Consider the following 26267-nt stretch of genomic DNA (forward strand, 5'->3'; position numbering starts at 1 on the left):
TATTCCACTGCATTTCCATTTTAAGTAGTCATTAACCTTAGAGTAACCTTTTTTACAAAGTTTCTGTTCAATCAGTGTCTTAAAATTGTGAAAGGTAGGTTGAGATTCAGAATTTACCTTCATCACCATCAGCCCATTAACGTCCCCACTGCTGGGGCACGGGCCTTCCCTATGGATGGATAGGGAGATCGGGCCATAAACCATCACGCGGGTCCAGTGCGGATTGATGGTTATTAACGACCGCTAATGCAGCTGGGACCAACGGCTTAACGTTCCTTCCGAAGCACGGAGGAGCTCGAGATGAAAACTTTTTTTTTTGTGGTCACCCATCCTGTGACCGGCCTTTGCGAAAGTTGCTTTACTTCAACAATTGCAGACCGAGCGCGTTTACCGTTGCGGCACCGAGCTCCTCAATTAGAATTTACCTTATTATTATTTAATTTATTTACTTAAATACTGGCTGTTCAACGTGGAAATGCGGCCAGTTTAATGGGTAGCTTTGAACCGAAAACGGTGGACTTCTAGAGTAGGTAGTTTTGGACGAAGTCTGTTGTATGTATGTATGATTTGAATATGCTTTCCCTTTTTTATTTCTTTATTTTTTATTTTTGAAAATGAATGAACTGACGAAGCCAGTGGTGGATTTACATTCTGTTTTTATTATTATTATTATTTAGTATTTTTGTGCAATTCAATATATGTTTACAAAAACGAACATATAAATTCTTAGATAGTGGTGGTGGTGGTAAATGCAGCACTCGCCTTCAAACGAGCTTGTCGAACGGGTCGCTGAATCGCTGGTGGAATGTCAGTTATCACCGTCGTAACTTTAGTGTTGGTGGAAGTTGGTGTGTCAGCGACAAACGGACACAACTTTTGAATCACGGATGTTTGGTTGTTGATTAGTGCAGTTTGCTCACTTATTTGTTTCTAGGTTTTTTTTTTTTTTTTTTGACGTGACTTATTGTAGATTTGCCGCAGATGGCATTAACTACTTGGCCGGACAAATGGGGAGCGCTGAAGGCTCTCACCCGGTACAACGTTTAAGACAACAGGCCTGAGGGTGCCCAGTTGGGCGCGAACCTCGGCTCAGGGCGTCGTCTGAGAGGAAAAATATTTGAAAGAATTAATCGACCCTAGTGGGTCGATAGCGATAAGCGCTGAATGAGGGAAATCGTCGACCACGCCGGCGGGGTCGGTATCGGGAGTTTCTCTAGGAGAACCACTTTATCGGTAAGCACTTTCACTGACTTTAACACATTATTTAGAACACTTTCTAGAGCTTTTTGTGCCATATTTGGATTTTTAAAATGCCAATTACTACGGGGTAGCTTGAAACACGTCTAGCTCCGCTAAGAGGTGGGGGGGGGGGATACTTATTGAATAAACGTATAGCCACAGAGTAAATATGTATCACTGTTATAATAGACAGTGGACTTAGTATCCAAGCCACGTTCATACTTATTGCCTACTTCTAAGACAGTATGGTGGACTGTATAAACTAGGTGGCTGACGATGAATGAGGGCAGAATGATAAACAGTCTCAGTATTATAGTCGTCATATGATACTTTGTTTCCTATAGGAATTTCGTTGCTAGCAAAAACTGATAATGGGATGAGAGTGTAGATACTTTTCGTTATCATTAACAGTCATGACATGATTTCCATAGCTTTTGACTTTAAATTCTAGATAAAAAAACGTTGTCAAAGGTGATACGTAGATTTTCCTTTTGATTTATTTTGCAGATAATGGTGCTAATTTCTGTAAATACCATCTAATTTTATTTTAAGTTATATCTGTCATTTTCTTATCCGCCGAAAAGGAAAGGGACGAGTAATCGACAAGCATAAAATTTATGGAACACACGTCAATTTTAAGCACAGGTCTAAAACAACCGTCTAAAAATTTTACATCAGTCAATAACCCGACACAGTTAAGTAGACAGCACGTCAAACGGATTGCATACCAGCGACATACCTTTTTGATTCGCGCGGGTTATTCATTCATTTACTCATTCTTCCTAAAATTAAGAGCTGTGAATCATCCGTCCCTGTCCTTTTCGACGGATATGAAAATGACGGATATAACTTAAAATAAAATTACACGGTGTCTGCAGGAATCGGGGCCAATATGATATTTATTTAAGTAAGTAGTTGTTTTACTATAGAGAGTATCACATGGAATGTATAAGGTTAGCTTGCGGAAACACAAAAAAACAACCAGCTTAGAGTACAGCCAATTTATTACTAATCGGTCAATCGTCAGTTTTGTCCAGCCAAGTAGTTAATGCCATCTGCGGCAAATCTTCAATCATCATCATCATCACCAGCTCATTAACGTCCCCACTGCAGGGGCACGGGCCTTCCCTATAGATGGATAGGGAGATCGGGCCTTAAACCACCACGCCGGCCCAGTGCGGATTGGTGGTTATTAACGACTGCTAATGCAGACGGGACCATCGGCTTAACGTGCCTTCCGAAGCACGGAGGAGCTCGAGATAAAATCTTTTTTTATGATCACCCATCCTCAGACCGGCCTTTGCGAAAGTTGCTTAACTTCAACAATTGCAGACCGAGCGCGTTTACCGCTGCGCTACCGAGCTCCGCATCAATAAGTCACGTCAAAAAAAAACAAACGTGCCTCGCGCAGGAGCCTATCATACATATATCTCTATATGACAGAGCATTATGTTCAAATAGCCAGAAAACTCATGTTTTTTGCAAACTTCAATTGTTAATGAAAGCTACCCACTCGTCGGCGCTATGTTTGGCCTATTGCCATTAATTGGTCACAAACCCTGGAAACCACGTGATATCAATAATAATTATCTATGATCTAAACATGAATAATAATTAAGTTAATTTGTTTGTTCCAATATACTAAGTCTGCAGAGGGTTCGGAACAATATCTTGAAGACTATATGCGCGGCGCCCTGGTTTATTCGAAACTCAGAGGTACATCAATACCTAGACATGCCAACAGAAGAAATTGAAAAGTACAACAAAAGGCATAAGGAACGGTTGAGTAACCATCCAAATCCCTTAGCAACTATGCTGTTGGAAGCTAGCAACAGGGTGAAGAGGCTCAAAAGGAAGGACGTTCTTGGGCGCTGAGTACTATGGAAGATGGTGGCATTGCTTGCTTTACTTCTAACTAATCAATTCACACACCAAATCTGATTAAAGTGTTGCGACTGATTGCAGATATTTAAAAAAAAATTGTTTGTTTAATTCCTACGTACATAAACTCAACCTGTGCCGGGAGGTTTTCTGGCCACGTCTTTCCTTCAGCGTTACATATTCCGATGTGGTAGTAGTTTTACAGCTAGTTACATAATAATAATATGTAATTTATTTTTTTACGTTCAAAAAGCGCTGACTATGAAAGCCCATTTAGAAAAATAAATATTTTTGAATTTTGAATTTGAACTCACGCCTGTTTCCCACCTGAGTAAGAAGATACTATGGAATTCCATTTGTTCCACATTCATCAATAGTTTCATACACGCACGCCGGTTCACAGTAGATCTTACTGAACCTTTTCTAAGGACATCTCTAATTTGGTCAATGTACGTTCTTCTAGGTCATCCTCTGCCAGCCCTACCAACCTTCGCTTTATATACTGCTTTCGTAATCCTATTATAATTCATCCGCTCTATGTGTCCAAACCAACTTAAAATTCCCTTCTCAATCTTAGTCACTTTAGTGATGTTCCAAATATCCGTATCCGTATCCGCGGAACTCCGGGATAAAAGAAAAATCCGTATCCGTATCCGTGTCCGTTACTTTTCACGCGGATCTTTTACGGATCTTTTTCAGGTGATTAAGTAGAATTATTAAATAAAAAACTATAAAATTCCATTCAGATTATTTTTATTTCTTAAAATCAAATATTTGGCACCTTTATATTGCAAACATTTAGATAGATAGATGTTTATAATGAAAGCAAGATAAAATATCACTTTTATAACAATGAAATAACTAAAACTTTAATCTTTTTTTTAAGAAAATAAAGATCCGTATCCGTATCCGCGGATCTTTACACTAAATATCCGTATTCAGATCCGTATCCGCGGATATACATTTTTAACGATCCGGAACATCACTAGTCACTATGTCGTCTTTTGCACTGATGTCACCGCTAATATTCCTGTGCCTTTACAGGGCGTCACACGTACGGTCACGAGTACTAATAGTATACACTTTGAAACCATGTCACATTAACTTTTTTGACAAGTTAAACCGTAAGTCTCATTACATGGCAAATATGATATTGCGACAGGGTTCTAAAGTGGGTACATGATATTGCTCGTGACTGTACCTACTAACATGTAACACCTTAACTACTTGTGACTTACTTTTCTTGGATATGCTGAGTCAATCCCATTTCTCTGGGCAGTGTTAGCTACTGGTCGTAAATATGTAAGTACTTTTGTAACCTTCACAGTTTTGGGAATAAAGTATATTCTTATTCTTACGTTGCAATAAATAAGTGATATCAAAATTCAATCAAATAAAACAACAAATTGAAAAATTGTCTGTTTTCAGATTCAATTGACTGTTTTTTTTGTTTTGTTTTGTTTTCATTGACTGTTTTTTGATGTCGAAGCATAGTTCTTTTTCCTTTTTTTTTCTTGTGACTGTGACGGTATTAACTACAAATGAGGTCGCCATTGACATAATATAAAAAACCAACATACCTCAGCCAGGGAAGCGGATCCAGGAATCTTGAGGCAGAACATGAATGGTGTGTTGACTCTCTTCAGGATCTCACGGAAGTCCAGGGGCACCCCTCTAGGACGCAGCAGCCTGAAGTAGGTGTTTAAGGACGACCCGTGAGACGCCAGGTGCGTTCCGAACAGACGCATGAAGCCTCCACCTGTAGATAACTTGAAGGATTACTATTTAGGCACACCCCGAACACTTTATACAAACAATTTGGTTTTACACAGATTACTTGACATTATCGCACACGCGCATCTGTGTGTGTGACGTCTGATGCCCATACGGTTGAAGACTAAAGTAAGACCGAGGGGAGGTGTCGTAAACCTAATTCAACCGCTGGTGGGGAGCGGAGAGTTGGCGTCCTATACGTAGTATTATTCCTTATTCTATGCTTCTGTTCAAAGGCCGTTCATCTTATCCACCACCAGCTTACCCAGCTTTCATCTACGTATAAACAGTCCATAATCACACCTCGGACACTTCATATAAACAACTTGGTTTTACCTAGATACTACACATTGACATTATCGTACACGCGCATCTGTGTGTGGGACGTCTGACACCATACGAGTCTATATTGTGTTCGAGGAGGGGTGAGGTAAACCTAGCTCAGACGCTGATGGGGAGCGGAGAGTTACCGTTCTATACGTAGTATTATTACTTATTCTATGCCACAATGTTAAAACGGACCATTTTCTCCTTACTCTGATCCTCTGGGAAAAAATAATTATAATCCTAAGCACTAAAACCGTCTAAGCTGGTAGAAATCCCTTCATGAATATTGTCTCAATTTTCTAATATTTATCCACAACAAAATTTGTTCCTCTCGGCATCGTTGTACAAATAAGGATTTGGCTGAAAACATACTCAATAGTATATAGAGCATCATGGGTGCTTGTTCTCATAATACGCTTAGACGATATAAGCCTATTAAAGTCGAATCGATACGGTTATACGGCGATATACCTTTTGTACCCTTCGACTGTGTAGTTGGCATAGAGTGGGGATTAATTGGTAAAGTTGTATACATAGAATGTTCATTTGTAGATATTATTTGTCTGACCAAGTAGGGAATGCTGTCTGAGTCTAATCTATATACAGGGTGTTAGTGACATCGTAACGAAAACTTTGAGGGTTGATTCAGACTATAATTCTGAGTTGATATCAAGTGGAATTTTCCGTCGCAAAAGTATGGAACTAAAAATAACAAAAAAAAATCATGAATTTTTCCACAGGAAATTCCACTTGATATCGACTCAGAATCATGGTTTGAAGCATCCCCCCAGTATTCGTTACGGTGTCACTAACACCCATACCTACTTGTATGGCTACCTGTATGTACTTGCACGGGGTGTTAGTTACATCGTAACGAATACTGAGAGGGATGATTCAGCTCATTATTCAGAGTTAATATCAAGTGGAATAGATTGTACTTGACTTGTTGACTTGTAGTTTATAAAATTTCGTGATGAGTGAGTCAGTCAATCTGTCAGTGATTGAGTGACTTTTTGATTTTATCACTGACAGATTGACTGACTCCTCATCACGAAATCTTACGAACTACAAGTGCGTTTCCAATTTTACATGGGATTCTTTTAGGACGTCGGTGCTCACTTAGGTGAGATTTTGGAAAATTCACCCCCAAAGGGGGTAAAAAGGGGTGACATAGTCTCTATAAAAGTTCTATTATGTTTTGGTAGCCAATGCCTCCACCTTGATAATTTTTTATTAATATTACCGTCAACCTTTAAGCCCTGTGTGACTCGTGGTACGGTCACGAGCATTAATATGTATATACACTTTGGTACCATGTCACATTAACTTTTTTGACAAATTGAACTGTAAGTCTCACTAAATGTTAAATATGTTAGTGCGACAGAGTCCTAAAGTGGGTACATTATATTGCTCATGACTATACAACCGCTTGGTACAGCTGGTTGTACCACAGGATTTACTCCGCAACAGTCCAATGGTGCGACTAAACACATTCCCTATAGATATAGGATTACAGCCGAGAATTCTGTCTATCAGATTAAATATTTAGCGTGCGCTCCTTTAGGAGACCCGTCGACATTTTCGACCGCACGTTACATGTTGCGGTTACTGTGTGACATGTTCAAACATCTAGCAACAAACGGTTTACGTAGACAAAGACCTTTGCAACCTTTCCACGTGACTACACACGTCCCTTACACATTGTTATTAAGAACAAAATGTTTGTTCTAACACAACACGAGCTCAGAACTATATCTCAAATGGAATCTATCTCAAACGGCTATATAGGTTGTGAGAAACTGCAGTAGTTTTAGGCGGATGAGACGTTCGTTATGTAAAAATTGACGTTTAAAAGTGTAACTATGTTACCTACTGAATAAAGATATTTTTGAATTTGAATTTGAATTTCAGTACTTAGAGTTACATCCATGGCAAAATGTACTACCAGTCTTCTGTTAGACCAACTTGATAGGCGGTGAACCGTATTACCGTCTGTAATGGTCGAGCTAACTGTGTTAGTGAGAACTGCACTTAAGAAAAATTGAAGTCATTAGTACGAGTGCAGTACCGGGATTTGAACCGGCGCTCCCCGTTTGAGAAGCATGCCGGTGAATCACAGGACCACAGTGACTTTTAGATGAACTGGGGGGTTTAAAATGGCCACATCGAAGCATTTCCTCTAAGAAAGCAATATTGAAATTTGTCATTTTCGCATATAAAAGTAAGCAAAAAATTGCAATACTGCTTTCTTAGATGAATTACGTCGGTGTGGTCATTTTAACCCAAACACCATTTGTTCTATTAGGTATTTACTACAACTAGATTTTTTGCGCGCAACCTCGTCTGTATAGACTTAGATTATACACATACGGACATAACTTCACGCCTATTTCCCGTTGGGATAGCAAAGACCACAGAATTCCACTTACTACAATCCTGAGACCCTTGCTTCCTTCACTTTCATCGAGGATTTTATGCATACGCGCTGGTTTAGATTTCGGCTTAGATTATATCAGGAACTAAGTTCGTCTCTGCAAAGTACTTACCTACTCCATATCTTTCTATCTTTCTATCTTTCCTAAGTACTCATACTATCTAAAACCGACAGAGGAATTGTGTCCTCTAACATGATGGACTAATGTTATGGGCGATAGGCTGATCCCTTATCACCATAAGGTTCATCATATCCAGCTTACGACATCGTATCAACAGTGGCTGCAAGTTGTCTTTGATTACTTGTGGCTCTGCCCACCCCATTAGGGATTACGGGCGTGAGTTTATGTATGTGTATGTCATACTATCTCTCAACGGTTTAAGAGTAAAAAAGTCACTTTCGGATTCACAATAAGTAGGTACCTATTAGTAAGAATTCTAAGAATTCGTACAAATTCAATTATAATTTAATGCACCAATATAAAAGAAAATAGTTACAAGAGATTTACTTAGTACATGGAAAATGGCGGCCTTAATCAAATGTTGCTGATTTTATCTTATTCGTTTGTAAGGAATAAAAGAGGAATAGAAATAAAACTCTTATTTTCTCTATATAAAGAATATTAACTTGTTTTTCTTTATCTTTCTTTCGGTTTAGTACACATAAATGTTCATACATTTTTTGTATGTGACTTATTGTAGGTTTGCCATAGACGGCATTAACTAAGTACTTGGCCAGACAAATGGGAATCGCTGAGGGCTGTCCCACGTTATAAATATTAAAGACAACAGGCCTGAAAGTGCCCAAGTGTACACTTGAACTGCAAGCTAGCTGCAACATTTTTTTAGGAGCGAACAAAAAACAGTCCCAAATAGGCCTTATTTTAAAAAAAATACATATTTCGTTATGAAAGCTTGAATCGGAAGCAGGAAAAACTCCCACCCTTATTGCTACCTAACTTGTAACAAAATTAACAAAGCACACAGCCAAAAAGTCACTTCCTTAAAAATATTTTCTTGTGAACCCAAAGGGGCCTTAAAATAAAGGTCTTAATGTAGAAAAATCCCATCTAATGAAGCCTCAAACACGTTTTAACAAAGGGATGTCGTCCCTAAGGAGAACGGACTAAGTGCCTCATTAATGATACCTAATTAGTTTAAAGAAAATGGAAATGAATTAGCTGGAAAATTTACAGAATAAGGAAAAAATTGCCGTTCTCATACATTTTATCGGGTGGAAAATTTGCCTTTTTAAGTAAACAAGTTTCTGTTTTATTTACATAGACAAAATGGAGGATCAAAATGGTGGAAAATGAAAGCTTCCAAGTTTAAAAAGAGAGAAGAAAATTTACTTGAGTAGACCGCCCAGACGGTTTAATGACGTCAAGTAAAAACCAGACCTATTACAAAGGAGGAAGATCGATGACCGTGGATGTGGAAAATATATTGCACAAGATGCAGTGGGATTTGCAGTAACAATAAAGAAAATAACATTTGCTTTATAACCTAATAGATAAGGATGGACTAATTTATAAGTAAAGTTTTATTTATAGACTGAACTGAAAAATCAATCGATACTAATATATGATAAATGCGAAAGTAACTCTGTCTGTTACCTGTTCACGCTTAAACCGCTGAACCGATTTAGATGAAATTTGGTATGAAGGTAGTTTGAGACCTAGGAAAGAATAGTATTGCAGTACTTACCCCGAAAATCACCCCCTAATGGGGAAGAAAAACTATGTCGCGCGCGATAACCGAAGTCTACGCGGACAAAGCGGGAAGCTATTAGGAAATTAGTATAAAAAACAGACCCCGGGGTCCACCGTACTGGGCACCAATGAGTTATTCATTTATCATAAGCGAATCTTTTTACAAAAAAATCTTTATTTTATTTATGATTTTCACTAACACGTATACTATGTTAGTTCTAAATTCAAATTCTGATACACGATAACTCTAGTCACAATTATTTACTTATGAACACAGAAATTAGCATTTGTTTGTATTCGGAATTGCGATAATAGCCGAGAGACATTAACAAATAGAAGCACTGTATAAAACGTATTAAATTTTGTTCAAAAGTCTATAACAAAGAGAAATATGTTGGGTTTTGTTGAAACCGCTCAATTTTCTTAGAGACTCACGTCAGAAAGACAAAAAGGCTATATACAACTCCAGAAGTAAAAACCGCATGTTTAATTATTCCTTATGCTTGTTGCACACAGAGCCGAGAAAGCGAGACGCGGGTTTTATATAGAACTGCAAACAGAACTTCCGCGCCGCGGTCCGCTTGTACCGTTTTTAAGTTTTAAATACATTTCAAAGATACAGACAACACACACACACACACATATACACCCTCTTATAGGTATGAATACAGAATATAATCTTTATGTTTATTAGGTCCTGTTGTTGTTAGAAAATGTACCTAATATTGAAAAACAAAGTCATCGTCATCTCTCTAGCATTATCGCGTTTTTTTTTACAGTTTCCGCTTACCTAACCCGAATATTTGACAGGTCCGGTTTTTACAGAAGCGACTGCTTGTCTGACCTTCCAACCCGCGAAGGGAAAACCAGAAAGACAATCATTAGTTTAGGCATATGCTGGATTCGAACCTGCGACTTTAAAGTGAGAGACAAGCGTTCTACCAACTGGGCTACCACGGCTAACAACAAAGTGTGATAATACAAAGACAAAGTGTGATGATGGCGGCATTGATGTTAATTCTAGTTTATATACCATCAAAAAACATCTGATATCGAAATTTACCAAAAGCAACTAATTTTATATTGGTAAACTCAGCAGCGAGTATTTAATTTTGTAAGTAGACCTAACTCTCTTTTGATTTAATTAAGTTCTATATACAATTGTTTTAAGTTTACGCGGTTATTATCATAATTAAAGCACATAATAACGGGTTCTTAGTGTCGAAATATCGGGAGTCTCATATCCCCATTTAAACGCGGTAAGAACCCGTTATTATGTGCTTTAATTAAGTTCTATATGTGGAAGCTTATATGTAATTGGCATCATTCTAGCTTATGTTTGTACGTATTTATTTAAGATTCGGTGCTGTTAGCTTTCCTCAAGAAATAAATAAATAATAATATTCATATATTTTAATAGATACAAAACTTGACATTACATAATAAAATGGCTCCTTAAAATATTCGTTATATCTTTCGACCCTTCTTTTATCTAGGGGTAAGCCTGCGTATACATTGCTTTATGTCAAGCCTGCTGAACCCTGGATTTACAACCACCCAAGAGATTAGCAATAATGAGTTATGACCTCGAAAAAAATATGAAAAAAACCGGGGAATGTCCGTGTATCTTAGATAGAAAAAAATCTATCCTACAATTGGCTAAAATACTAATGAATTAAAAGGAGTTGTCAACCTCAACCAATCACAGGACAGGACGTTTAAATTTTGAAGTATCTATATTTTGTGTCTAAAATTGACGTGTGTTCCATATTAGCTTGATAGTAGCCCCGATTTTGAGTACACACCTTTTTAATTTTATTTTAAGTTATACCCGTCATTTTCTTATCCGTCGAAAAGGAAAGGGACGGTTTATTGACAGCTGTTAATTTTAAAATAAATGAATAACCCGGGCGAATTAAATAGGCATCTTGCTTATATGCATCCTATTTCACGTGTGGGTTGTGAGGTGAATTACCAACCTCATCAACCCTGGCAAATGGAATTCTATAGTCTCTGCTTACCCCGGTGGGAAATAGGCGTGAGTTTATCAACCCTGGTGTCGGGGTTATTATTGAGCCGCCAAACGCCCCTGACATGGCTCATGTAACGACTACTTACTTACAGCAGTAAATAGTAACCGGGACCAACGGCTTAACGTGCCTTCCGAAGCACGGATCATCTTACTTTTTGGACAATCAGGTGATCAGCTTGCAATGTCCTAATCAAACTAGGGATCACAAAGTGATTATTGTTTTTATGGTTTTTCTTTCCGTGCTGCTGTTTTAAATATTATAGTTGCAGGCTTTAGTTCAGACTTCAGTCTTTCTAGGTCACCAGTACGTCAGTGCCGCAGACAGGGCAAATATAGAAACCTATTTCCAGAAGTGGTCTCCTTCAGGCTATATTTTGTATTGGAACCTGCCGAATTTATTGAAATGTACGAGTACTTTGGCGTATTTTATTTATAATTTTATAGTTTATTGCAAACCTCCGAGCTAACGTAATTCTTATAATTGCTTAGCTTAAATTCTTCAGTTATGTTATGTTGTCAGTACAGATTAGAAGCTGCTTATAAATTACGGTTAAAATGTGAAAATAAGACCACTTTTCTCTGCTTATTAAATACCTACGTAGTTATTATAGTGATAAGCATGCACGCTCACTTCACTCAATCGATTGTGGAAATCTTAACCCACCTTTTGGCCTTCACCTGACCTTTAGTTTCTAGTTAAACAAATTTGCATATCACTTCACCACATTGTGGTATTAAGGAGGTATTATACACACGCACTGAATAACTAATTATACCTTTCGTGTATGCCTTGAAAAGCTTTTTAATCGGTACAAAAGCAAGGACCAACAAGTATGTTGTAACGTTTTTTATAGCTTAATATTACGTGTTTGTATGTATGATTTAAAACATTAGCTTGCGTGGCTCACAAAGATGCCATTCTTTTTTAACTCGGTCACTGTAATTGAAAATGATATATAGAAAGGAAAGGAAAGGAAAGAAACATTTATTATTTAGGACACCACAGACACGGATTACATATATATACATTATAATGACATCACATCAGAAGTCAACGAACACACGAAATATTTTCTATATAGAAACATGGAAAACGAACACAGAAACTTATACCTAAATTAAAATGTGACGTCATGTCGGCTTACCCATGTGTAGTGGATGGTGTCCCGTATATATCGACCCATTACGTGCAATTTTATAATTCGATAAATACATTGGAATTTACGTAAATAGACACACTATAGCAAGAAAAAACAATTTGAAAAGTATCTAGTCTAAATTTGCCATTTTCTATCTAGTGCCCCACATATGGGACATGCACGTATGAGCTTCAAATTTATTGCCTCATATATGTGGTTCGTACACAGTGAACGTGTTAAAAGACATTTCAGTAGAATAGCAATATTAGGATACCATGTTTGTCGCTTATACGTATTAGTATAGAGCTATAATAAGATGTTGATATATAATAATATTTTTGGGTTATATTTTATAAGTATGGAGACCTCCCCCAACGTTTGTTTTTATATTTTTAATAATATTTTTTTTACTACACATTATGCACTACTATAATAAGTAAGTAGTGTAAGTTAGTAGTCGATACATGAGCCATGTCAGGGGCCTTTGGTGGCTCAATAGTAACCCTAACACCAGGGTTGATGGGGTTGGTAATCCACCTCACAACCCACACGATAAAAGAAGAAGACTACAATAATAACACTAATAGTAACGCTAATATGTGTTATCGTTTTTACTACAGATTAATAAAAAAGTCGTTTCATGTAGGTATAGAAACCCCCCTGAATACCAGCGTCGTGGCTCGCGCCGCGGCTTATGCTGAGTGAGGCCCTTTTATAAAGGACACCACCACCATCCTTGACCAGTCCATACACTCAATTATTTGTATTTCTCGTGTAAGTTATTTTATTATGTGTTTTGATTGTAATTTATGTGTTACTCAGTGTTTTATAATTTAAATAAGCTCTAAAATTTTCATAACTTCTCCGACAGGAAATTCCACTTGATATCGACTCAGAATCATGGTCTGAATCATCCCCTTCAGTATTTGTTACAGTGTCACTAACACCCATACCTACTTGTATGGCTACTGTATGTACTTGTATGGGGTGTAAGTGACATCGTAACGAATACTGAGAGGGATGATTCAGCTGATTATTCTGAGTTAATATAAAGTGGAATTTTCCATCGCAAAAGTATAGAATTGAAATTAATTTAAAAAAACTAAAAAATAACATGAATTTTGCGACGGAAAATTCCACTTGATATTAACTCAGAATCATGGTCTGAATCATCCCTCTGAGTATTCGTTACGATGTCACTAACACCCTGTATATTTGTTATTTGTTTTATATTTGTTACTGTGGTGTCCCTTTATAATAAACGTTTCTTTCTTTCTTTCTAATTTTCTACTATTTGAACACTCACCAAGTTGGACAAGCTCGAGCCGTCTATCAGTGATGAAGTGCCAAGGGAACGCCTTACAAAAGCTTGCGACTCCGATCCTGAGGTCTGTCACTTTGCTCGACGTCGCGACGAGACCCGACGTCGATGACTCTCCAAGGGACTCGCAGTTGTCGTCAGACCTTTGACGACGGGGTACTGCGTTTATTTCGTACCTGAAGCAGTAATGTTTTGTAAGCATATTACTAAAGTAAGTAAGTGTTTTATAATGAAGTGAAAGAATTGGTCTTTGATAGACAAGAGTGGATGCTACACCAGAAAGAGCGTGGCTCTTAAATTAGTGATGAGTGAAGCATATTAAAATTTTGTCGTGATGTTTTATGAATTATTTATTACAGTTTAAAATATAAAAATATAATGGGTACGTTCGGACAGGGCTCGCTTTCTGAAGGGCTTTTTGACGCCTGATATGGTGTTTTAACGTATTTTTGTGTAGCTATTTAATTTCACTATTTTATATATTGTATTGTTTTATAAGGCTTTATCACACTACCCGATGCATCGGATGTAGGAATAAATTCCAAGGCAAAATCGATGGCACCGCCCGATGTGCTATTAACCTATTACAGTGCCCAATCTCGACGCATCGGCACCAACAGATTGAGTAGGGTAATAATGTCTTCACCTAATTATTGCATGCTTTATAATTTATATGCTTTTTTCCGTGCTTCGGAAGGTCAAGCCATTGGTTCCGGCTAATAGCCGTAAAAACACCTCCAGCAACCCTCAGTGGAGCAGTGTGGTGGAGTATGCTCCATACCCCCTCCAGTTGCTAGTTGATTGAGGGGAGGCCTGTACCTAGCAGTGGGACATGTATAGGCTGTTTATGTATGTTTTTATGTTTATAATTTGGAAGAATGTTCGTTTTCTATTTGGAAATCCAAAGTTTGATTCTGAGTGGAGACATTGTCAATAATTACCATTTGAGGCTCTCGATAGTTTTTGTTACGTTAAGGACAGTAAGATGATCTGTGTTTAAGAAGCTACTTTAGTACTAATACCGAGATTTTTAATGTAGAAATACCTACCATTAGTCATAAGCTAGTCCTAAGTCATAGCCTTTAGGTTCTCGGTTTGGTTGGTGTGGCTTGGTAGGTTGTCTTTGGTTTTGGTCCTTGTGTCCAGTTGACCACCGACCACGCCCTAAGGATATTGACTTATGACTAGCTATTATGAATAATGAACGTTATCTCTTTACTACAGTTTTCTCTCTATTATACCCAGTCTACTAAAGGTTATTATTATAGGTACTAAGTCTTCTCTTGTGTGATTAAGTTTCTATATGAAATATGCAAAATCCACTATTACTTGCCAGCAGTTTTAGACCCTCTCGAGCCCTTAAAGTAATGATTCGTTACTCTATATCTGATGCTCATTAAAACCTGAACTTACCTAAATCTCCTTGGGTCGTTTGTATAGCTGATCAGTTTGATATCAGCTAGGGTGTCATATAGACTGCTGGCGATGGCTTTAAGGCTTCCAACTAGAAGATATGCCACAGGTTCACTCTCTGTTGTAAGATGTAGTTGGATCTTGTCATCTTGAGACGTGGTACAAACGAAAGCAGCTTCATACTCCGTCGTTTCATCTTTTTGCACGTCATCCTAAAAACAAAATAAAATCAAGAGCTTTCGTCAAAGAAAACGATAATAAATTTGACCTCGTTTCTACGAGACAGTTTCATTTATAAGAGAAAAATCATAAAGGTTGGTTCCTTCAAAAGCAACGCTGAGAGGACTTGATTTACATTTTAAATAATAACGATCCTGGAGCAAGAGGCTACTTAAAAATGTACGTGATGTTTCTAATAGAAGTGAGGCAAATCCTCAGTAAAAGGCAGCATTTGGACCTTAAAGTAGATATATACATTTATTATACATCTCTGTATACTACTTATACAGGGTATTAGTGACATCGTAACGAAAACTTTGAGGGATATAGATATTCACTCAGAATCATGGTCTGAACCATCCCCCTCAGTATTCGTTACGATGTCACTAACACCCATACCTACTTGTATGGCTACCGTATGTACCTCTACCTACGGGGTGTAAGTGTCATCGTAACGAATACTGAGAGGGATGATTCATCTGATTATTCTGAGTTAATATCAAGTGGAATTTTCCATCGCAAAAGTAGTAAACTAAAAAAAAAATCATAAATTTTGCGACGGAAAATTCCACTTGATATTAACCCAGAATCATGGTCTGAATCATCCCCCTGAGTATTCGTTATGATGTCACTAACGCCCTGTATACAGGGGATGTATGAAAGTGTAGATAAAAGAGTAAGATAATATAAGATGAACGAGTAAGAGAGAGACAGGTAAATGAGACAGAGTTGCAATATACGTATGTGAAAGAGAACAGAGTGAAGAGCGAGAGGTATGAAGGAAAAAAGGGACAGAAGAGAAATGGAGGAAGATGTGGGTGCGCGTCGCTTAAAGCTTTTTTACTCAAATCCGAATATTAAGGTGTTAATACTCTGTGCTGTGTAAACTCATTTAAAGATAATAATATAGTGAGTTACAAAGACTTCAGTGTTTACTTTCCCGCTACCTTCCACATATAGGTAACGATACTATTTATTTATGCACTTCTGCGTACCCTGTCGGAGATACAAGGAAAGTAATGTATGTATTACGCCCTGGTCTTTAAAGTTGATTTGTAATGTTAAGTTTTTTATTGACGCTTCGACACTGCCCTTGACTTAAGATAAAAAAAATATAAATGACTATCCGCGCCACGAAAGAAGTTGACGGATTTTAAAGAAACTAGTTGACAACTCATAATAATTCCATGCAGAATCCGCGATAGTAGCGCCGCGGCGCGGGACTTCTTTCGTGACTCGGACTATATTTCAAACCTAGTTTATCTTTTGTAGTAACTCTGTTAGTGTATATCGTCACTGGAAAGGCAAAATTACGTAAGCGTCAAAAGGCCATTTTGAGAAAAATCCATTTAAAGTCTTTTTCGTCTTTTTATCATAACTTTTTAACCATCTATCTAATTTAGTTGACATCGACGGAATAGTACGTTATTTCTTCATTTTTAATTTCCAGCAGTATATAATTATAACATGGACTGCTATTTTAGGTTATTTTGGCGTTTACATAATTTTACTTTTCCAGTGACGATATGATATTAAAATATAACTTACTTGGTCATGTAGAACGTCGTGAACACTGTCGAGTGTGGTCAAAAATTCAGTCAAATTGGTTCCTAAACATTTAAACGCCCTCTCTAACCGACAATTATGTGAAAAAGCCGTTAATATTAAATACTCCCCTAACTTTGACATAAAGGCTTCAGTGCTTAAACCTGTAACAAAAAAAATATTGTTATATTCATATTAAAAAAAATATTGATTAGGTATAATCTAAAAACATGGCCGCCGACAAGTTTGTCTATGATTATCACGTTGAATAAATGATTCTGATTTCTAAATTCATAAGGGAAATCTATTGCATACTCTTGACGCCCTCTTACTTAAAAAAATAATAATTTTCCGTTATATTTTACATAGTAAGTATGTTATATTATATGTTTTAATCCTATACTGACAATAAAATAATTGAACAACCCCATTATTTCCGGCAACAAATTATAATGCAAACTTTTTTTTGGACGAAATCCCGCTTAAAAGTCTAAAACTTCATTCCAACCTCGCTTATTCGATGAACGAATTACAAGTTTAACAGGCTCCTACATTATGTAGGGGGAAACATCGACGATGCAACCAAATAGACACCTAAAGCTCTAGACAGACGGACCGCATTTCAACTGCAATCCGACTGCCAAATCACAGTTCCGATGCAGTTTGAATGCAGTTGACACGACTGCAATAGAACTGCAAACCAAACGGGCAGTCCGATTGCAGTTCAATTGCAGTCGGCGTGCAGTCGTGCTGCACAGTTGGTTTGCAGTTCTATTGCAGTCGTGTCAACTGCACCTGAACTGCAATTTGCGGTTGGATTGCAGTTGAAATGCGGTCCGTCTATCTAGAGCCTAAGACACACGGAAGAGACGTAAGACACAGTCTTCTTCCCTGAAGAGTCGCCGTTGCGTCGTGCCTCTTCTCTTAGAACTATAAATACTCTTTATTTGCTTTTGAAAAGGGTAAGTTAATAGATGGATGTTCATAAACGATCCTCCTTATCAGCTATCAACAATCTTCTTCTTCTATCGTGTGGGTTGTGAGGTGAATTACCAACCTCATCACCCCTGGTGTCAGGGTTATTATTGAGCCACCATAGGCCCCTGACATGGCTCGTGTAACGACTACTTACTTACATCCGTAAGTAGTAACCGGGAACAACGGCTTAACGTGCCTTCTGAAGCACGGATCATCTTACTTTTAGGACAACCAGGTGATCAGCCTGTAATGTCCTAACCAAATTAGGGATCACTAAGTGATTTTTGTGATATGTTCCCACCGGGATTCAAACCTCCGGATCGACAATATTTAGCATGCAAATATTGTTACAATTTAGCTATACTGTATTTTAACATCGCGGTTTTTTTTCTTGCCTTATTTATTAATGGCTTCACTTCTATACGGTTTTTATGTTCGTGATCGTGCCAAATGTTTGATTTTCCACATAGAATATTCGTTCAACTAGTTGAGATCAGAGGGAAAACCACATTTTGATTAGCTCACTTAAAATTCTAAACACGTCAAAAGGCCGCGGAAATCACTGCAGTTGGTCGAACAGTCAAATAATCATTGTAGGACTGCATTTCATGTCTGATTTATTACTCAGATGTGCTTATCGTTTTTCTGTTAATAAGCATTGTAATCACTTTAAAATTAAGTCATAATATTACTGTCTTACAATCGATATGCGAATCGATATCTGTGATAATCGAAAGTCGATATTTGCGTATTGACGCTTCGTCGCCATATTCAAAAGTGACTTATCGTCAATACGCAATCATCGACTTGCGAATCGATTATCACAGATATCGATTGTAAAACAGTAATATTATGACTTGATTTTAAACTGATTACAGAATCTAAAGGTTGTAACGTCGATAAGAGAAAAATATCCCTATTTAAACAACGGCTAACAATACCAGCGAAGTTTGGTGCCGTCATTTGAACCCCAAACTTTTTGTATCGCCATCAAAACTTTCGTAAAAACGATTAATTTTCAAATGAGATATTGTTTTTTTGGCCTAATTTCTCTCAGATTAGTCAATGTTTGGATAATACTAGCACATGCGCATAGAAAATACAAGTTATTAGAATTTGCAATTCTAAATTCAGAAATACGCATAAAATTGAACGCGGCACTGAACAAAAACTTTACGAGTATGAACTTTCTATACATACTTGTACCCATATAGATATAGGTGTGTAGAGAATGATAGGCACCATTTAATTTTATCGCTAAAACAAGGCTGTTCCGTCAGCCTTAAAATAGTAAAAAAAATAGATAATAAATTCCTCGTATATTTATTTGATTTTGCTTTTTTGACTGCGGCGAGGTAAAAGGAATGTGTTTGACCGCTATTACTATGTATGTATACACTCGCATGTGTGTAAGCACGTCTGTTCCCACCTAACTTCTAAACCAATTGTCAGAATTTAATAAATGAGGTGTCAATATGAGCGTCTTGATAGTCCGGTAGTTATAGGCTATATGGCGTCACGATATTAATATAATTCAATATGGCGCCCTTTAGAGAACATAAACGGAGAACGAATTTTCTTTTTGAATGGTATTGCGTTTTGTATCAAATGAAAGCGCTTAATTTGCACATTTCAAATATATACTTATTATTAAGTTGTATTTGCAGGTTGGCTTGTATTTACTCGATAATTGCGTTGATACTATAACTGCTCAGATATATCCCAGGTAGGATTCATCACCAAATCTTGCATAAAACACGTATAGGAAGCATGTTATCTTAATAATACAAATAATAATAAAGGTTTGAAAAACAAAACCCGACTAATGAAATATCACGCTCTAAAAAGTATGAGACAAATAAATTTGAGCGTGATTTTTCCGTAGTCGGGTTTTAGATTTTAAACTTATACGTATATTCCAAAATTCATCCGAACAATGTTCTTTAGGAGATAGCTGTGATCGAATACCAATCCGTTCTAAGACTTTGCTTACGAAAATCTATGTAGAATAGCACACCGACAAGACGTTAAGCATATTATATATACATATATGTATTTATTTATTTTTTTAATAATGATGGGTTTGCTCCTGATTTTGTTCTTCCACGAGGAGAAGAAGAGGTCGATGGTGGAACGAGCTTACCCTGAATATGCCTATGAATGAATGAATTACGCAATTACGATACTTAAAATATAGTAAAGCAGGACTTACTATCAGTCGCTCGCACCGCATCGTAAATTTCTTGTAAATAGGCATAATTTCTACACGTCCTAACATCATCTGGTAATCTCCTCCTGAAAAAAAAAACAATATTTTTTAAATCCTCTATAAAGTTTGTAAGTACCTATATGTATAAATAAATATGAATAAGATTCAAAGTAATTTATTTTCTTATTTTTATCACTGAACCCTAATTGTGATATAGTCGTGAGCTTCTGTGTGTGTGTGTGTGTGTGAGTGTGAGTGTGTAAATTTATTGCTAGTAACAGTATATAAATAATAATAAATTCAGTTTTTATTCCCCTCGTATATCCCGTTTTAATTCCAGGGTTCGCTTACCTAAATACTGTTAATATGACCTTAATTTTAAAGAAAAACGATTCCAGTGACAGGTCAGGTTAAAAGAAGAAACAAAAACACATAATAAACAAATAAAATAGAAGTACTTTTTTATTTTCAGACGACTTAAGTTCATAGAGTGTTAGTAACAACGCCCTTAAAACTATGTTCGTAGTTATTATGATACAATAGTTCATTTATTAAGGATTTATTATTTATAAGGTGAAATAAAGGTCATAAGGTTATGTATGATACACAAACAATGTATAAAGATACAAAAGGATATTATTATAATGAAATATTACGAGTAACAAGAAAAAGTTTTTGTTCCTTCAAACAGAGGTAGACACAAAAACAGATATAATCATTTTGTAGATTGATATAACAACACCAGTGTTGGATGGATAATTCCTACAATACATTTTATTTAATTATTGCTTGTTTTTTTTTTTTTAATTTTTTGTTCACTAAACAGAAGAGTTTTATTCCCGAATGTCTCGGAAAAGTGTTTTATAAATTTGTTCAGGTCTAAAAGTTTCTTAACTGCCAGCGTAGCAGCGTAATTATTCTCCTCGAATCAATCATCATTGATTATTAGAGAGGAGAATCTGATGAGATTATCCTCATCGATTAGATAATTAATATATTATACAGGGTGTTAGTGATTATGAGTTGATATCAAGTGGATTTTTCCGTCCCAAAAGTATGGAACTATAAATAATAAGAAAAAAACTCCAAATTTTCATGACTTCTCCGACAGGAAATTCCTGTTCATCCCCTTTAGTATTCATCACGGTGTCACTAACACCCGCACGTACTTGTATGGCTACCTGTACGGGGCGTAAGTAATATCGTAACGAATACTGAAGAAGATGATTCAGCTCATTATTCTGAGTTAATGTCAAGTGGAATTTTCCATCTTAAAAGTTTAGAATTGAAAATAATTAAAATAAATAAATAAAAAAGAAACATGAATTTTGCGACGGAAAATTCCACTAGATATCAACTCAGAATCACGGTCTGAATCATCCCTCAGTATTCGTTACGATGTCACTAACACCCTGTATAAATGTACATATAATTAATTAAAAGAAGCAATCAAATTAATGTAACATCAGAAATTATTCTCTCAACGTATTACGCGATTAAATCTATAGACCCGAGATAATTCAATATGATCCTCTTGGAAGAAGTTAATTAACGGCCAACGAAGCGAGGTAACTTGTTTAATACTGACAAATATTTTCTCATTGTGTGGGTTTTTTGCACATACACACACTCCCTCTCTCTTTCACACACACACACACACACACACACACATACACACACGCGCCCGCGCGCGCACCCTCAGACGCACGCACGGAAGCACACAAAGACACACATACCGCTCACGATCATAGTGTCTTAAAGGGTGTCAGTCATACGTCATCATCACTAATTTAAGAGCCACGCTCTTGTCGGCGTAGCATTCTCCATTCTTGTCTATCAAAGACCAATTCCTTCACCTCCTTATAAGACACGACATTCGCCTTCTCTTTAATCTGTTCCATGTAAGCTCTTCTTGGTCTTCCCCTTCCTCTCTTTCCTTGTAGCTTCCCTTCTATGACGTTTTTAATAAATTCGTCGTGTCTTATTAAGTGTCCAATCATCTTGTTTTTTCTGTCCTCAATAACTCTCAATATTTGTCTTTTTTCCTTTACTCTTACTAGCACTTCCTCATTAGTAACAGTCAGTCAATCATACGTACCGGAAGATAATTTGCACCCACATTTGGTACCTACCTAATAAGGTTAAAGCAAGGTTAATAAGGTTAAAACAGCCTCCGTGGTCTAGTGGTTAGAGCGTTAGGCTCACGATCTGGAGGTACGGGTTCGATTCCCGATGGGGACATTTTCAAAATCACTTTGTGAGACTGTCCTTTGTTTGGTAAGGACTTTTCAGGCTTGAATCATCTGATTGTCCGAAAAAGTAAGATGATTCCGTGCTACGGAGGGCACGTTAAGCCGTTGGGCTCGGCTATTAGCCGTAAAAACACCTCCTCCACCTGAATTGGAGCAGCGTGGTGGATATGCTCCATACCCCTCCGGTTGATTGAGGGGAGGCCTGTGGATAAGGTGAAAGCCTAAAAACTTAAATTATTAATAATTAATAACGGCGGGACTATTAATTATTATTAATAATTTAAGTATACAGGGTGTTAGTGACATCGTAACGAAAACTTTGAAGGATGATTCAGGCCATGATTCTGAGTTGATATCAAGTGGAATTTTCCGTCGCAAAAGTATGGAATGGAAAATAATTCAAGAAAACACAAAAATTTTCATGAATTTTCCGACAGGAAATTCCACTTAATATCAACTCAGAATCATGGTCTGAATCATCCCCCTCAGTATTCGTTACGGTGTCACTAACACCCATACCTACTTGTATGGCTACCTGTATGTACTGGTACGGGGTGTAAGTGACGTCGTAACGAATACTGAAGGGGCTGATTTAGCTCATTATTCTGAGTTAATATCAAGTGGAATTTTTGATCGCAAAAGTATATAATTGAAAATAATTAAAAAATAATAAAAAACATCATTAATTTGGCGACGGAAAATTCCACTTGATTTTAACTCAGAATCATGGTCTGAATTCTCTTCCTTAGTATTCGTTACGATTTCACTAACACCCAGTGTGTATTATGGGTCTAAGTTACCGCTTTGGGCATGTGTCTTTATCCTAACATATAGTTGTAATTATTATATAAATAAATAAATAAATACGGGTGTGACAGTCAAAGAAATGCGTCCAGCTGATCGTCATCCGAGCAAGATATACAAGTTGCTAAACTTCCGGGATAGGCTGGCGAGAGACGAGCTTAGAAGTCAATTTGACGTGGCACATCTGTCGACGATAGGGGTTGTGCTGAATTATATGCCCGTTAAAGAGCGGGAAGGTAATCATAATACAAAATGTGGTAGTAAAATGAATTAGTGTCGTATTGCATGACGTTGGACCTATTAGTGTGAAAAATGTATGGCAAAAAATAATGTGTCACGTTAGGGACACATTTTAGCTTGTCACCTTGCGACGCTCTGATACCGGAACGTGTAAACAGATTTACTTCTCTTTAACATAATATACTACGATATTCATTGCTAAATACTATGTGATTAAGTCAGCCTGTTACTATTATGGTTCAGCATAATCCATCTTGGGTTTTTAATACCCCTAGCACGCTAACTGCGCGTTTAGAGCGAGTAATTGTCAAAGCGCGAGTTGTCAAATTTGACAGTTAAGGTTCCTCGTTCACGCATCGACTTTCTCGCGACTTGAATATGAAAAGTCGATAGATAGATAAAATTCTTGTTTCTCTTATGGCAATGGGTCGCTTAGGAGTAGATAAAATACTTTATTGAGCACAATGGACACAAAGTATGTTACACAAATGATGTTAAAAACTATTAATTTTCTCATTTCTTATGAAAAATGCGTCTGTTTTTTTTTTCTTTTTCTTGGCTCTACTATACTTAATAAGATATTTCTTTTGGATTCCAGTTGCGTGTTAAGGTTCCTCGTTCACGCATCGACTTTCTCGCGACTTGAATATGAAAAGTCGATAGATAGATAAAATTCTTGTTTCTCTTATGGCAATGGGTCGCTTAGGAGTAGATAAAATACTTTATTGAGCACAATGGACACAAAGTATGTTACACAAATGATGTTAAAAACTATTGTAGTGAGTGGGGTCCTTTATAGCCAAGTCGAGCCGGTCGGCGAGTGGAAAGTAAACAGCCGGGATGTGAAGAAACGGTTTATTGTGCGGTTACGTACAATCGTCGCGTACAACTGAGCACTGTCCCTTTGTATGCTAGTCCTAGGCAGAAGCTGGCACACGGCGGAAGCAGTATTGAGAACCACGAGCAGTTTTATCCTGGTTATAGTAGTTACCGGAGCAAGCTACTATAGTAGAAGTAAAACTACTGAGGTAGGTATTAGAATACAATTGGAATATATGAGGTTTATCTTATTGGATCGGCAAAAACATCTCGTTACCGCGTTCTAAAATACCACTAGCGCCATCTCTTGAGGACTCGGGGTACTAATCGCATTTTACTTTTGTTTGTTGTTTTTTTTTATTTGCTACAACCTCCCCCTCAGTTTCTGAAGTAGTCACGACGATGAAACTGGAAAATTTAATGTTTCTGTTTGCGTGGTCGTCCTCTCTTCCTAAGCGGCTGTACAGGAGCTGGCAATGGTTGTACGCTTCCAGTGCTCTTGTATGGTTGCAACGCAGAGGTATGGTACGTGCCGATCACAAAAGAAGGATCATCTGTGTTGGCAAGTTTATAGGAAGCAGGCCCGCTTTGTTCCACTATAAGGTATGGTCCATCTCATCGAGGTGTGAATTTCGCACTGTAGCCTTTAGAAGCTCTGCTTATTGGGTGAACATTTGCTAAGACCAGATCCCCTGTTTGGTATTGCGGACTGCTTCTACGACTCTTATCAAAATATTCCTTTCGAGCTTCTTCCTTCATTTCTTGTACCTCTCTTGCTTTCTTCATAGTGTCAGCCATATTCAACAGCTTAGGAGTGATTTCAGCGATGAAGTTTTCAGAGAGAACGATTTGACGAAAATCATGCAGTATGTCATCTATAGTCCTGAGTTCTCTACCAAACGTCAGGTATGCAGGAGTTTGTCCAAGGGAGGAACATACAGCGGTGTTCATAGCAAAGCGGATGCTCGGGAGCTTCTCTGGCCAGTTACTGTGTTGGCTTTCCACTAGGATACCGAGCTGCGTCTTCAAATCTCTATTCCGTCTTTCTACTGGATTGGCCTGGGGGTGGTAGACAGGAGTGAAGTTGTGTTTGATTCCTAAACAAAAGCACATCTTTTGCATTACAGCACTAATGAACTGCGTTCCATTATCGCTTGTGATACGTCTTGGTACACCAAATCGGAGTATAATCTCTTTGATCAGAGTCTCGGCACAAGTCTCTGCTGTAGCGTTTGGCAATGCAAATAATTCCACCCATCGAGTTGCATTATCTTGCACAATCATTATCCAAGTCTTCCCATCTGATGAGCTTGGAAGTGGACCGAAGAGATCAGTGGATATTGTCTCGAATCTCTTATTCATGGTCGTTGTTTGTAGCAAACCCGCCGGCTTGAGGTTACTGGGTTTGTAGCGTTGGCAAGCTAAACAATTATGCACATACGCTTCTATGAATTTGCGCATTCCTTTCCAAAAGTATCGCTTCGAAATTCGGGCATGGGTTTTCTCGGCACCATAGTGTCCAGCCATCGGGTCATCATGGTAGGCGGCTAGTATATTCGCCCATTCATGCTCAGGTACAACTAGCTGAGCTTCTTCTGAGTCGGAGTCAGGTGCTAGACGATATAGGAGTCCGTTGTCGAGTAAGTAACCTTTATTACACCAGTACGTAGCGTCCTCATTATTCCCTTTTTCCAGTGCTTCCACGATTCGGGCTATGAACACGTCTTTTAGCTGCTCTGTGCGGATCTCACTAGGGCTTCGGGTAGGCATATCAACAGAGACTGCACAGGTACCACATTCTGCTCTATTTTCTTCTGTGCATGGTGGGCGTGAAAGCGTGTCTGCTACGACATTCGTACGGCCAGGTTTATACTGTATGCCAATGTCATATGCTTGCAGCTGTAGTGCCCATCTGGCTAGTTTACCGGTGG

General features: G+C 37.6%; 1 protein-coding gene across 1 annotated transcript in view; it reads right to left on the reverse strand.

Annotated features, from left to right (window-relative positions):
• The window catches only part of LOC126375657 (head-specific guanylate cyclase), a 143891-nt gene that overhangs the window by 42017 nt on the left and 75607 nt on the right, over positions 1 to 26267 (reverse strand). The window contains exons 4-8 of the mRNA XM_050022707.1: positions 20225 to 20307; positions 17038 to 17198; positions 15271 to 15482; positions 13843 to 14033; positions 4701 to 4879 (exon numbers count right to left, since the gene is read on the reverse strand). Of these exons, the coding sequence (XP_049878664.1) occupies positions 4701 to 4879; positions 13843 to 14033; positions 15271 to 15482; positions 17038 to 17198; positions 20225 to 20307 (826 nt within the window). The remainder of the gene's footprint in view (positions 1 to 4700; positions 4880 to 13842; positions 14034 to 15270; positions 15483 to 17037; positions 17199 to 20224; positions 20308 to 26267) is intronic.

The sequence above is a fragment of the Pectinophora gossypiella genome, chromosome 19, assembly GCF_024362695.1.
Source record: "Pectinophora gossypiella chromosome 19, ilPecGoss1.1, whole genome shotgun sequence".
Classification (NCBI taxonomy): Eukaryota; Metazoa; Arthropoda; class Insecta; order Lepidoptera; family Gelechiidae; genus Pectinophora; species Pectinophora gossypiella.